The sequence below is a fragment of the Urtica dioica genome, chromosome 4 (assembly GCF_054948205.1).
Source record: "Urtica dioica subsp. dioica isolate 48M chromosome 4, U.dioica_male_clone48M_v1_H2, whole genome shotgun sequence".
Taxonomy (NCBI): Eukaryota; Viridiplantae; Streptophyta; class Magnoliopsida; order Rosales; family Urticaceae; genus Urtica; species Urtica dioica.
The window spans coordinates 17,920,256-17,934,007 of record NC_142759.1 but is presented as its reverse complement, the minus strand read 5'-3'; the positions used below and the strand labels follow the sequence as shown (position 1 = coordinate 17,934,007).

Genomic DNA, 13,752 nt, shown 5'->3' with positions numbered 1-13,752 from the left:
ACTGTTCATTCAACGTTCAAGCCTCAAGTAAAGGCAAGTACTGTCTGCATATTGAAAACCACAGGTTTTGATCCTTTGGACATGAGTCATGACTCATGACATGGAGAGTTATAAATTCTAATAAATATTACTATAATTTCTTGTTATAATATAAATATTTACTCGAACATTTTTTTTAAGATATGAACTAAGCAGAGGTCCAGAACAAAGGAGAGAGAGAGAGAGAGAGAGAGAGAGAGAGAGAGAGAGAGAGAGAGAGAGAGAGAGAGAGAGGTTACCCAATAAGAAGTATTGAATCGATTGCTCGTGTTCAATATATTGGAACCGTAATTAACCCTAGGAAAGTAATTTACCCATCAAATAGCTCAGAGCGATCATTCGTGTATGATACCTGTTAACGCCGTTTTCGGGTTAAACACTTAGAATCACACGTGGCTTGATCTAGGGCCGGACCCTATGATCACACGTGGATCGAGAGATGGTGAAGTTGATTGCTTCTTGAATTGTTTCGTCTGAAGTGGTTTTCGGGTTCGCTTTATTCTCCGAGATCTTCGTGTTCTTCGGTTTCTTCGAGTTTGTTGTTTTCTTTGGGCCCTTGGAGTCCTTCGGTTACTTCGGATCCTTCGGGCTAATCGAGCCTCTCACCTAAGAAACAAAAAACGTAAGCTTAAAGAGACGCGGAGGGTTTCCCCTCGACGCGCGCTCCGACGCTCAACATTAGTCCAATCGTGGTGCCGAGGTGGGTGATATCATGTTCGTCTCTAAGGATTTCAGAGAGAGGAAACGAGTTGTGATTTGGGCAGCCTTTTCCCAAGTTTTTCTCACTTACCTTATGTATTGTGAAGGTGGGGTATTTATAGGTGAGCTTTGAGGCTGTGGCCAAGATGGAGAATCATTGAAGACCCTTGAGAATGGCCTAGAATCTGAGCATCTTCGTCCAAAAACGTGACACCGAGCATCGTCATGAGACTATCGGCATTGAGTCTTGCCGATAGTCTATGGGATGATCGATGGTTTGTGCGCCGAGGTTTTGCACGCCGATAGTCTGATGGGCTCGTGTTCGCCGAAGGTCACGATCGCCGATAGTTTCACGCCGATAGTCTCGGCCATGAAGTTCGCCGATGGTCTAGCGCCGATGGTTTTGCGCCGATAGTCTCGGTCGTGTAGGTTCGCCGATGGTCTAGCGTCGATGGTTTTGCGCCGATAGTCTCGGTCATGTAGGTTCGCCGATGGTCTCGTCACTTGGAGGCTCGCCGAAGGTTTTCATGGACGATGGTTTTGCTTGCATCTTGTCAATAAATTTATTGACAAGTCGTCGGTTCGAGAATTTTTCCTTCATAAATCGCCTCGCACGATATTATTTATGAATTTTTCTCAACGGCATTCTTGATGACTGACTTTAGGATTTTAGCTCGTTGAAGTATCTTGAGTTGTTGGTCTAAGAGTTGTTACGTAATTCACTTCGAGATTTTTCATAGAGCTTTTTTGTCTAAGGATTATCCCCTAGTTGACGTTGCGGGACTTTTCTTGAGATGTCGTCTCAAAGCTATTCACGGTTCAACGCCGTTCATGGGATTTGGTTAGGCATCGATTTTAGTCCAATCTCGACACATCAAGTTAATGGGCTTCGTTATTGGAGGGATAGCCCAATACTTCGTGGGCCTATTTTTTCGGTGGTCCGCTAATTTCACATCTTGGAAAATAACGTAATAACAATACCCAACATACATTTCCCAACAATTGGTATCAGAGCGATTGTTCGTGTTTGATACCAACTTGTAACTTTCCAACAATTGATATCAGAGCGATTGTTCGTATCTGATACCACTTTACTTCCCAACAATGGTGTGATGACTTGGGAGCAGCTGCAATGACTACTAATCTAGCGTTTCACGCAAGAACAGAGCATATGGAGATTTACTTGCACTTCATTAGAGACATGGTAGTGAGAAAGGAGATCGAGATTCCTTATGTGCCTACAACATATCAAAATGTACATGTACTCACTAAAGTGCTATTAGTCAGTCGTTTCCTTAAGTTACGAGATATGCTTCACGTTCAAAGATCACCCTATAGCTTGAGAGAGGATGTTGAAGTCAATGCTGACTTAGCTAAGGAACGAAGTAAGGCATCTAAGCAAGCTGTGACTGATGAGTCTCATGACAGCCTGGCATAACGATCAACACAGTAGTGTAACAAAATTCTATTATTGGCTAATAGAGCCTTTGTACATTGTGTAAAGTATATACATGTGTTGTAATCTATACGATTCGTTCAATGAAAGGTTAACCAAATAGAGAGCTTTCTCTCTCTAACGATCTCTTGTTTCTTCTTCCGATGATTTCATCTCACCGATGCGCCGTTGAAGGACACGGGTTGCGGCTAAGTAAACATTTGTGAAGCACACGAAGGTTTTCAAGAAATCGAACTAGCTCGATACTCTCAGCGGCGTCGAGGTCTCCATCATCGTCTAGTCCCGCGGCCTGGCCTCGGACGTTTAGGCGTTCGGCGTGACCGCTATAGAGTTGGCTCACGGAGGACCGCCTCTTTCAGTCCTTTCGGTTCCAAATCAAAAGCTTCTATTCTAATTAGTGTTGACAATTTATTCGATTATGAGAGTCCACGTGGCATTTAACAGGTTAAAGGTAACAATGGTGCTAAACACTAACGTTATGTATTTTTGCCATTGAAAAAAATAATAATAAAAGGAAATTGAGTATTTATGCCAATAATAACCCATTTTATTATAACAACCAATTTTATTATAACCACCATGTGGTATCAATGAAGGCCTTATGTGTTTGAAATAAATAATCTTCGAAGTTTTTAAATGCTAGCCAAAAAAACAAGTTTAAAACAGTCTAATTGAATTGATTTTTACATTTTTTCGATGTTGAATGTTGTCCATTTGTAGAAAAATAATATGAATGTATTTAAATAAATATAATGTTCTTGGTCATCTCCTAAGTCCAGTGTTGTGGCGATTAGTGTGGATGCGGCTCTTGACATCCGGATGTGCTATTTTGGGACGGTTAGTAATCTCCTGTCAGTTTTTACATCGCCTCCTTTAGCAGAAGCTGCATGTTTATTCAATCGGATTCCATGAAGGTAGTCAATTGATGCAATAAGGATCCAAAATTGGCTTCAGATCTTGGTTTTATTCTTGCATCGATTTAAAGGATTTTTTTTCTTCATTTTATTTATATATTCTTTCTCCCTAGAAACGGAAAATGTGTTGCCCAAAACTTTGCTTTATCCCTCGGACAAGGATGTGCGATGGTTGGGGCTTATCAATCCATGTGCCATGAGTTTGAAGGACTTCTACGACTAGGAGAAGGGAGAAGATGTAAATAATACTTTCGCGTCTTTTGTCTTTATGTTAATGTGTTTTATATTATATGGTACTCAGAGATAGATAAAAGATAAAGGGAAAATAACACATTTATACCCTGTGTTTTAGTGAAATGTCGAGTTTAACCATCGGTTTTCAAAAATGTCGAGTTCATACCATTTGTTTAACTAAAATGACGAAAGTATACCCTCCGTTTTAACTAAAATGACGAAATTATATCCTGAAATAGACAACAGTGTCACGAATATTCTTTTTATTGACTTTTCATTGACGTTGACTATAATATTTATATATAAACACCAATTATCTTTATTCATTCGCGCCATATATGTAATTTATTTAAAAACTAAAAAATAAACAACGGTCTCTTAATCGTGAAGAACACAGAAATAGGTAAAGGGGTAAACATCGATAGTTGATAGTCATCAAAATCGCATATTCGAACAGAGAATCCAGGATTTAGAGTTACAATTCGAACACAGAATGAAGTCATTTCTTAGGAGGTATGAGTTTTATTATTTAATTTCAATTTAAGGCTATTTTTATTTCAAAATTGAGAATTTGGAAGTTAGGGCACTGATTTAGATTTGATTTGGTTTTTCTTAAATAAGAGTTAATATCAATGAAAGAGAGATTTGTGACGCTGTTATTCATTTCAGGGTATAATTTCGTCATTTTAGTTAAACAGAGGGTATAATTTCGTCATTTTAGTTAAACAGAGGGTATAATTTCGTCATTTTAGTTAAACAGAGGGTATGAACTCGACATTTTTGAAAACCGAGGGTTAAACTCGACATTTCACTAAAACACAGGGTATAAATGTGTTATTTTCCCAAAGATAAATGATATAAAAAAATATTGCAAATTCTCGTAACTGCCTAAATTAATTTATTTTGGCTTCTTAAAAGAAAACCCTGAAACATGTTTTGGACTCCTAAGTCTAACTATTTGAATTCTAACGTTTTGATGTGGTTATGATGTGGCTTATTTCTTGTTGATTTCAAAACTGCCTATTTAATTCATTTTGGCTCCTTAAAAGAAATATTGAAACGTACTCCAAAAACATCTTCAACCCACACTAAATTTGGTGTAGGAATGACACATTTGGTGTGTGAATTGCTCCAATCAACAGCAAATATTCCATCAAATTGATGCAAAAAATTTGATGTGATGAATAGTTTGTAACACAATTTTTTGTTGCAAATACATCTCCAACAAAATAATTTATAATTTTGACCATAATTTAAATAATTTATAAAAATAAATTACATATCATTAATTAAAAAGAGAGTAAATAAGATAACATTAATAAAATACATAATATTAATGAAACGTAATACATACTATTTAAAATACTACACCAATTATACCAATAAAAATACGAGTACAATCCCAATAAAAATTAAACTTAATAAATATGACATTATAGAGAAAATAAAATACAAATGTGTGCATAATAAATAAAAACACAAAGTTGAATTACTTGAACAATACTATTCTTTATTTTTTACTTTAATTTATTTTGACTATTTAAGTTTATCTATGAAATGTTATGTTTATGTGATCCTTAACCTATGAATATAATCCCAAAATATGTTTTTTTTTCAAGGTGATTTTTTAATTAATTTTGTGATATTAACATAATATTTAATATTATGATAAATTAATTTGATATTGTTGATATAAAGAAATAATATAATATTATTGATGTAATAAATTAATAGAGGGATTGATATGAAGTAATATTGAAGAGTATAAAAATGGAATATTCGTTTGGTTTGAAAATTGGGTGTTGTAGGTTGGAGGTGAAAACAATTTTTTATGTGATAGATGTGATCGTTGTACTAATTTAGTGTAAAAGTTGTACCAAATTTAGTGTTATGGATTCAAGATGATCTGCATATTATTGATATAATAAATTAATAGAATGATTGATATGAAGTAGTATTGAAAAATGTAAAAGGATAATATTTTTTTTGGCATAGAAATTGATGTTGTGGGTTGGAGATGAAAATATTGTTTCATGTAATTGATGATTGATGTGATTTTGTATTAATTTAGTGTTAAAGTTGTATCAATTTAGTATTATGAGTTCGAAGATGATCTAAATATCTGAATTCTAACGTATTGATTTTGATGTGGTTTTGTTGTGGCAGATTTTCAACCTAAATGTATAATATATATACTTAAAACTAATAATAATAATAATAATAATATTGAATTTGTTGACTTTTTTTCGTAGAGCATATGTTTTGTAAATATATTTCTTAAGCTTGATGTGGTTCTGTTGTAGCTTATTGCTTGTAGATTTTCAACCTAGTGTGTATAATATATATATACTTAAACTAATAATAATAATAATATTGAATTTGTTGAATTTTTTCGTAGAGCATATTTTAAGTATATTTCTTAAGCTTATAAATTTTCAAACTATTTTTTCTTTTTTTAATATACGATAAAGTTAAATAGCCACATACAATAGCAAGTTTTTTGTTTTGTTTATTTTTTATTTTTTTACAGTAAACCAAAAGTACAATTCAACGGTAAAATAAAGCATCAACCAAAGTGTCCATGATATCACAATAGTTTTTTTAACTCCAATTTCGGAATGAGAGCTTCACGTATTCCTTCATAAAATAGATTTCAGATAAGTTGTTGTACTTGTAACCTGCAACACTATTCATTTTGGCGTGAGTTTTCGATTTATTTTTTATTATATAAATTTTTGTTAGTGATGTAAATTATTTCAAGAATGTGCATAACCTAAATATGTTTTTGATTGATTTTTTATTTATTCATATTTTATGCACAATTTAGTGTCATAAACAGTGGTAATAGTCTATTACCTCGACTGGGAATCTGCTTTCTGCAAAAATTTACTGTTCATTCAACGTTCAAGCCTCGAGTCAAGGCAAGTACTGTCTGCATATTGAAAACCACAGGTTTTGGTCCTTTGGACATGAGTCATGACTCATGACATGGAGAGTTTAAATTCTAATAAATATTACTATCATTTCTTGTTATAATATAAATATTTACTCAAACATTTTTTTAAGATATGAACTGTCCAGAGGTCCAGAACAAGGAAAAGAGAGAGAGAGAGAGAGAGAATAGAAAAAGAACACGACGCCCATTCTCCGACGATCTGAAGGAAGCTTGGCCGGTCAAAGATGAGAGAGGTTCCAAAGTTTTTCTCCATAATCGAAAGAAAAGCTCTACAGAGAAACAAAATTGTGAGCATTTTGTCTGATTTTTATTTATTTAATATTATAAAATATCACATCGTCATACTTGTATATAGAAACGCAAAGTTGTGTTGTGATTTTCTTAAGTTCTTATTATTGATTCTCACAAAAGCTATCCAAACGAACCGTTCATCACAGAGTTCATAAAAAAAAAAAAATGTTTTTGTCTTGAATGTGCCGGAAAAAATTCTCTGAAAAAGTCTGTTGAGAAATGTGGGTGTATTCTAAGAAATTGTGTTGCTGAAGCTTTCAGATAACTTGAAGGACAAGTAACTCATGTAATGACTATTTTTTTTCATATAGCTAGGATTTAGTAAATTTTGATTCTTTAAAAGTCCCAAAACTTTTGGAGTCTTTCGAATTTTGTGTCAAGGATTGACCTCCTTGTTGTACGAAATCGACCGATAGTTTGTTTGTTATGCAATCACGAGAAACCGTTGCTCATCTGTTCCGGTAGTGCCAATTCATGCCAGGCCTCAAAATGAAGATTATATCCCAGATTGGAAGCTGAGAGGAAAACTGGTTTGCTATTTACTGTCATGTTTTGTTGATTTTAACTTCATGTGGATTTCAAAGAACTTTAAATATGTAAGTGGGCCACCAAGAATGTGGAGGCTGAAGCTTTAAAAGAAGTTTAATCAATGAAAGATATCACTTTCCTAGCCAAGTAAAAAAAAAAAAAAAAAAAAAAACTATATAGTTGAGGAATTTTTTTTAGAGAGTATGAGTACTTGGAATATCTCATTTTTGGTTATCTCTAACTATCGAGATTGTTTTGGACCACTTTGCGAGATAATGTAATCTGTATATGATCACACGTGTTTTCAATTTATATTCTTTGGTGTTGAAATGTTGCAGCTAATACCTAAGAAGATTGTGAGAAAATGTGGAGATAGTTTGACAAAAGAAGCTTGGTTTAAGGTTTCATGTGGTTTGGATTGGAAGATCGGCTTGACCAAATCAAGCGACGGCAAAGTATGGATTGATGAAGGCTGGCCCGAATTCTCAAAACATTATTCACTAGCTTTCGGCCACTTTTTGGTTTTTGGGTATAAAGGGAATTCCCAATTTCAAGTGGCCATTTTTAATGATCATACCATAGAGATTGACTACAAAAGCTTCAACAAAGACAATGAAAGGGTCGATACGCCGCCAAGAACGAGTTCACGTCAATCTTGTGGTACTAATTATTTTGTTAACGCTTGATGAAACTATTTGTATCTTATAACATTTTGAAATATGGTTTGCAGGAAAGTTGATTTCGCTTGGTAAACGAAGCGAAAGTGAGAAATTTACTCCTTTTTTGTGTTGTAAAGCAGCAAATAGGTCCGAAACTCTGAAGTCCGTTACTGGTTTTGAATCTAAGTTTCCTTCTTTTATTTGTCGAATGGAATCAACCCATGTCGAAACAAGAATTTATTTGGTAAACAACTTCTCTTGCGTAGTACGTTTTTTTTTTAGAAATTTCACTGCATTGATTTTTAAATGACATTTTTTTCTTGTCAAGAATGTTCCGAGGAATTTTGCAGAATCTCATCTCGGGAGAGGTATTAAGCATGTCAATTTCAAAGTTGTGGATGGAAAAAACAAGTCTTGGCAAGTGAAGTACAGTTTCAACGGGTTAAATAGACCAACGTTCGGGATTGGATGGAGGGCCTTTGCTCGGGACAACGCTATAAAAAAGGGTGATATCTGTGCCTTTGCAATGATTAAAACGATCAAAATGATCGTATTTGAAGTTAGCATCTACCGAGAAAATGGAAAGGCTAATTTCACTTTGTTACCCGGTAATTTTATTTGTTTTCATTGCCTAAAGAATTAATAATCCGATCCCAATTGGAACATTAATTAATTTTTTATTTTTCCAGTGGTTTGGTCGAAAGAAACAAAAGCCACATGCCTGAAGAGAAATGCAAGTAGCGGGAAAGCCAAAATGTCTCCGCAAAAGAAATCAGCCGTTAAGGAAGAGCCAGACGAGCTTTTGGTTGGAAATGATGGTAATTAAGTGTATATATGTAGAATGTGCATAAGCTATCTCGTATTTATTGCAAGCTTGAGAATATTACATTGGCATTTTTATGATTGAACATGAAGTAGATACCAGCTGCAAAGTCAAGTGGACTAGCAAAGCCTCTGAAGCGGCCAGAAAATTCCATTCAAAACATCCATTCTTTCAAGTGCATTTTCCATCGAGTCGCATTGATATCAGAGTGGTAAGTAACTAAAATAAACGAAAAGTAAATAGGAATCAGAATAGTGTTACGTTGATGAGTATCTTATGCCTTTGTTCGATTGGGTTACGTTGCAGCGCTTGCCGGTTTCTTTTGTAAGGAGTTATTTAGAGGCAAAGACACAAGTTGTGAGTCTTCGGGTTGGTAAGAGGTCTTGGGATGTGAAGTTGCTGTATTACCATTCATACAACTTTGCGAAGTTCTCACGAGGTTGGTCTGTGTTTATGGCGGACAACTCTTTGTGCTCGAGAGATTCGTGTATCTTCGAGCTAATCGATAGAGGCCAAGCTGTGTTTCAAGTCTCCATATTTAGGCACCAGCTTTGAGTTGTTTTTTACTCGATAGAGACATATAATCTTTTTGTGCTTTTTGTTTTTGGGTCCATTTTGGTGGATTGAAGACTCTTGTAGTTTTCAGTCTGTGTAGAGACAAATAGCTCTTTTGTAATGTATGGGTCTGATGTCTGTATTAATTATGCACTTTGCCTATTTAATCATATGTTTTACTTGTTTGACTTTGAACCAATGCATGTCCTAATGGTTCGTGTTTTAAGATAAAATTAAATTTTGTGCGATAGAGTACTGCCCCATTAAATATTTTGATGTTGAGCCGCTAAAGCTTAATAATCACCGAAGCTCATTTCAACGAAATGATTTAAACAATTAATAAACGATATTTATTAATTGACTTTTGTTTATTATTGTTGTATGACTTTTGTTTTTTCAAATTTGCTAGAATATCATGCTATTTTTAAGTAAAATTTGATAAAATCTGAAAAAATTAATCTTAAAATTGAATTTTTATTTTTTTTAGATTTGTTTTTATTTCCAATAGTGACAAAGACTTAAAATTGGAAAAGCATGTGTAGATTTTCAATTTTGGACAGGTGTAGTATTAATTCAATTGCTACTTTGCAATGGGGATCATCATAAATAATTATAGATAGTTTGCACAATGAGAATTTTATAAATTTGCAAAAAAAAAAAAAAAAATTATTTGAATTAACAGCTATACAGTATGTTAGATCATTAAATGTAATCAATATATAAAAGTAGTACATTTATCCACGATTGACACTTCAATGAACACTGGCGAAATTTGAAGTATTTTGGATCCCGAAAGTGATTAGCTTGAGAAAACTTCTCTTAAATTTAGGGTTCATTTAAATAGCCACAATTACAGTTTGACATTACCAAATAACTAATATTTCATAAATTTTAGATAAATAGTCACTTTCGTATATTTACAAACATAAATTTTTAATAAATATTCACTTTAATTTATTAGTCCACGTCATCTTTATGATTATTTACTTAAGATTTAAAAAACGTTGACCATATAGCAATTTCAAACATTTAAATTGACTATTTATATATTTTTTTTTTGTAAAAATTAAGGATAAAATGGTTCCGTTTTAAAACAATTACGTCAGCGAGCGAGAATAATCGTCTTATCATCGAAAATATTTTTTCTCAATAGTTCATATCCATATATTTTTCTAAGTTGACAATAGTGAAGTTAAAAAATACATGTAGGGTGTTTTTGTAGTTAATAATAATAATATCATATTTAAATAATATTATCAAAATAATAAAAGACAAATTGCAAATAGAATTTATTAAATAAATTAAATATATAGACAAGAATAGATCAGCAAATACAAAACCGGATGAAAACCTCAACCGGTATAGAAAAAGACGAAAGGGAAGGTCAAAGACTGTTGGACAGTTTTTTAAATTGTTATTGCTCTCTCACAAATGCTAGAATCGACGAGCAACCACCTCCCAGGATACAACGGCGGACAAGACGAGCTTTGGCACCATAAGATTCGGGTTTGGTGAACTAGAATAACTGTCAGAAACTATCACCGGACTACAAAGGGAAAGACCAAACAATTTCGGAGAGGGAGAGAAGAATATTCAGAAAGACTTGCTTTTGGTGTAATTTGGAATGAGAGCTCAAACCTCTTTATATATGCAAGGCAACAACGGTTTCAACCTTAGAGCATTAAGGCTCGACCACATTAGTGCACATAAATGTTGAGTGGTTACACAACGGTAATGCAATCAAAGCTCGTTTACAACAATATTAAAATACAAAATCGTAGCCTCATTACTGCTCGTTTACAAGCTAATTAAACCATTGCCTTAATACCAAATATTTATTTAAATGAATAAACAAAATATTTTTGGGAGGATAAATAATAGTTAGGCCCAGCCCTATCAACGAGCCGGCTCCGCCCGGACCGCGGCGGCACGCGCACGTGGTGGACTTAGGTTTTCCTAAGCAATTGTCCCTCAATAAAACTAGATCACCCTTGAGAACTCAAACCCTTTTAAACAAATTAGCTATATAACATTACTCATTTGCTCATTCCCATTTCATGTTGGCATTTTGTGAGATCACTTATAACCACAACAGATTTCATTTTCCTTCACAAATATTGATATTTTTCAATACATTTTGAACATCAATTTCTCATTAACTCCAATTTTGGCAAATAATTTTTTTTATCTTAAACTCGTTGCAACGAGGATTACGAATACGCTAGAATTAATCAATTTCGATGAGTGGACCCCACTCAACTAATTGCCACAATCAGCCTAGCACCAGGTATTAAATATTCTTTAATACATATTATTCCAACATTTTTTAAGCATAGTTCACCAAGCTTACCAATTCTATTTTATAATTAGTGATATTAGTATATAGGAGAATATTATTATTAGTCATATATGATCATTGGCAAGTAGAACATAACAAAACCGGTAGTCTGTTTCGTTTTGGCATTGTTTATGGTACCTAAATTATGTTTCGGTACGGCTTTCGTAACTAGAATTTCAGTACTGTTTCGATACAACCGAACAAGTTTTTTTTTTTAGAAAAAATATTATATTTTTGGTTTAAATTTTTTTTGTTTTGCAAATAGTGACGGAGTTAACCAATATGGAATGTTCCCTTACAGTTCACCAAAATTTAATCTTTATCTAAACTTGAAAATTTCGGTCCATTAAAGACTGAAATTTCAGTTCGGCCAGAACAAAATTTTCGTTCAGACCAAATGTCCATCATTATTCATATCCCACCAGTTTTTGTCAAATGTTATTTTCATACATGGATACTTAGTTATTTGGTATTTGTTTTTTTGGAGAACATAAGGATTATTTAGTAATAAAATTGTATAATTGACTTGATAACACAAGGTATAGTGTCTAATATAAATTTTATATAACATTTATGGTAAATTAACTCTGATATTGTTTTGTTAAATGTTAAAAATTATCTCTTTATTAATTTTTTGATTCTCTTTTTGCGTTCTAGTTTATCAATGTAAGCATGATATAATTATGTTATATTAAGTGGGATAGTTTAAGCAGTGAGCATCATCATAGGCAACCGACGACAACGAAAGGACTGTTTCCGATGACCCACACTTTTGAACCTTATCGAAACCAAAACTTTCGGCTGTTAACATTGAAAATTCCGTGTTATCGGTAATGGTATTTCCGATAACGTAATAATCTTATCAAAACTATTATTAGACGCAATATGGACCGTTGGATTTCAAATACAATCGCCCAGATTTAATAAATAAAAAAAAATCCAAACCTGCGGAACTTAGCAGAAGGCATGGCTTCTATAGGCACACTTCCGGTTCCGTCGATCTATCATAAGCTCACCTTCTGATACCGCTTGCCACCGGAATGATACTTTCGGTGGCATTAACTTACGTATTCTAGGAATCATGACCTAAATTGATCAAGCCTAATCTAAATTAATAAGATAAATTTTTTTTTTTTCTTATGCATATTTTGGTAATTTAACAAAAAAAAATCGATCATGGATAATATTTTAATAATTATGATTATTATAGAAATCTATTTATAATTGAGAACTGATATTTAGGGGCGGCCCCATACTTTTGTCCCTATTTTTCCTTGGATGACAAATATCATCTATCTATATAATTAATTCAGGGTCTATTAATTATATAGTGATATTTACAGTTTTACATTGCTATATAACCAACGTTTCATAAATTTTAGATAAATAGACACGTTCATGTATTTACACATATAAATTGATGTAAATACCTCACTTTTTTATTTCAATGAAAAGACAAATCATAAAATATCACGTCATTTTTATAGTTATTTGCTTAAGATTTATGAAATATTAGCTATATAGCAATCTCAAACGTTTTAATTAACTAGTTACCCAATTTTTTTGAATAATTTATGATATGATTGTGATAAATTTATAAATGCGTAATATATAAGAGATATTAGACTAAAATCCACAAGATGAGTGATATTTTTTTCGTTAATTTATTACGAAAAATATTGCCTAGTAATTAAATTATAACGAGACAAAAAAGAATGCTCAATACGGTTTCTCAATATATAAGTAATATCAAGAATCGTCTATATCTCTAGTCTACAGTCTATAATCTATATGTTATGATGTCTGTGTTCCTCGGGCAAAGTGGAAAAACAAAGTAATTAAAAATAGATATATGATAAATTAAAAAAAAAAAATTACTTGGCACCGTTTGGCACAGCTTTGTTTTTTTAAAAAGTGCTTTTAGTTTCAGTTTAAAAAAAAAAACTGTTTTTTTTAAAACTGACAGGTGTTTGTTAAACTGTTTATAAAACAGTTGTTGCTGGTAACAAAAACTGATTTAGTGTTTGGTAAAATAAATATATTATGGTTAAAAGACTAAAATAGACACGTTTTTAAAAATTAAATAATTATTATTAATATGATTCTTACAATGTATTTCAAATTTCAATCATTTTAAAAGAAACAAATTTAACATAACGTTGACTCCTTTACTTACAATGGATTTCGATCATTTTGCAAAAATCATTTTATAAGTGATAACAGGATACATGTGCTGTCCCTCAAAACAAAAAAAGGATAT

The 13,752-nt window shown here is 32.8% G+C and overlaps 1 protein-coding gene across 3 annotated transcripts; it reads left to right on the top strand.

Annotated features, from left to right (window-relative positions):
- Positions 1 to 6,455: 6,455 nt before the first annotated feature.
- On the top strand, positions 6,456 to 9,308 carry LOC149400966 (B3 domain-containing transcription factor VRN1-like). Of its 3 annotated transcripts, none has more exons than XM_089611298.1 (7): positions 6,456 to 6,585; positions 7,456 to 7,765; positions 7,848 to 8,020; positions 8,105 to 8,384; positions 8,466 to 8,594; positions 8,695 to 8,810; positions 8,906 to 9,308. In XM_089611298.1, exons 1-7 carry the CDS (start codon positions 6,523 to 6,525, stop codon positions 9,152 to 9,154), a joined length of 1,320 nt encoding a protein of 439 aa, XP_089467424.1. In that variant the 5' UTR covers positions 6,456 to 6,522; the 3' UTR covers positions 9,155 to 9,308. The 3 variants fall into 3 exon arrangements, with proteins under 3 accessions (XP_089467424.1, XP_089467425.1, XP_089467423.1); XM_089611299.1 differs by having other exon boundaries at positions 7,456 to 7,777; positions 8,105 to 8,282; XM_089611297.1 differs by having other exon boundaries at positions 7,456 to 7,777.
- The last annotated feature ends 4,444 nt before the right edge of the window (positions 9,309 to 13,752 follow it).

What these genes read in the sequence shown, in the direction of transcription:
- LOC149400966 (XM_089611297.1), top strand. Translation starts at nt 6,523, where the DNA reads ATGAGAGAGGTTCCAAAGTTTTTCTCCATAATCGAAAGAAAAGCTCTA. An exon ending in GAGTTCACGTCAATCTTGTG is followed by an intron (nt 7,778 to 7,847) that starts GTACTAATTATT and finishes TATGGTTTGCAG; the next exon opens with GAAAGTTGATTTCGCTTGGT. An exon ending in GTCGCATTGATATCAGAGTG is followed by an intron (nt 8,811 to 8,905) that starts GTAAGTAACTAA and finishes GTTACGTTGCAG; the next exon opens with CGCTTGCCGGTTTCTTTTGT.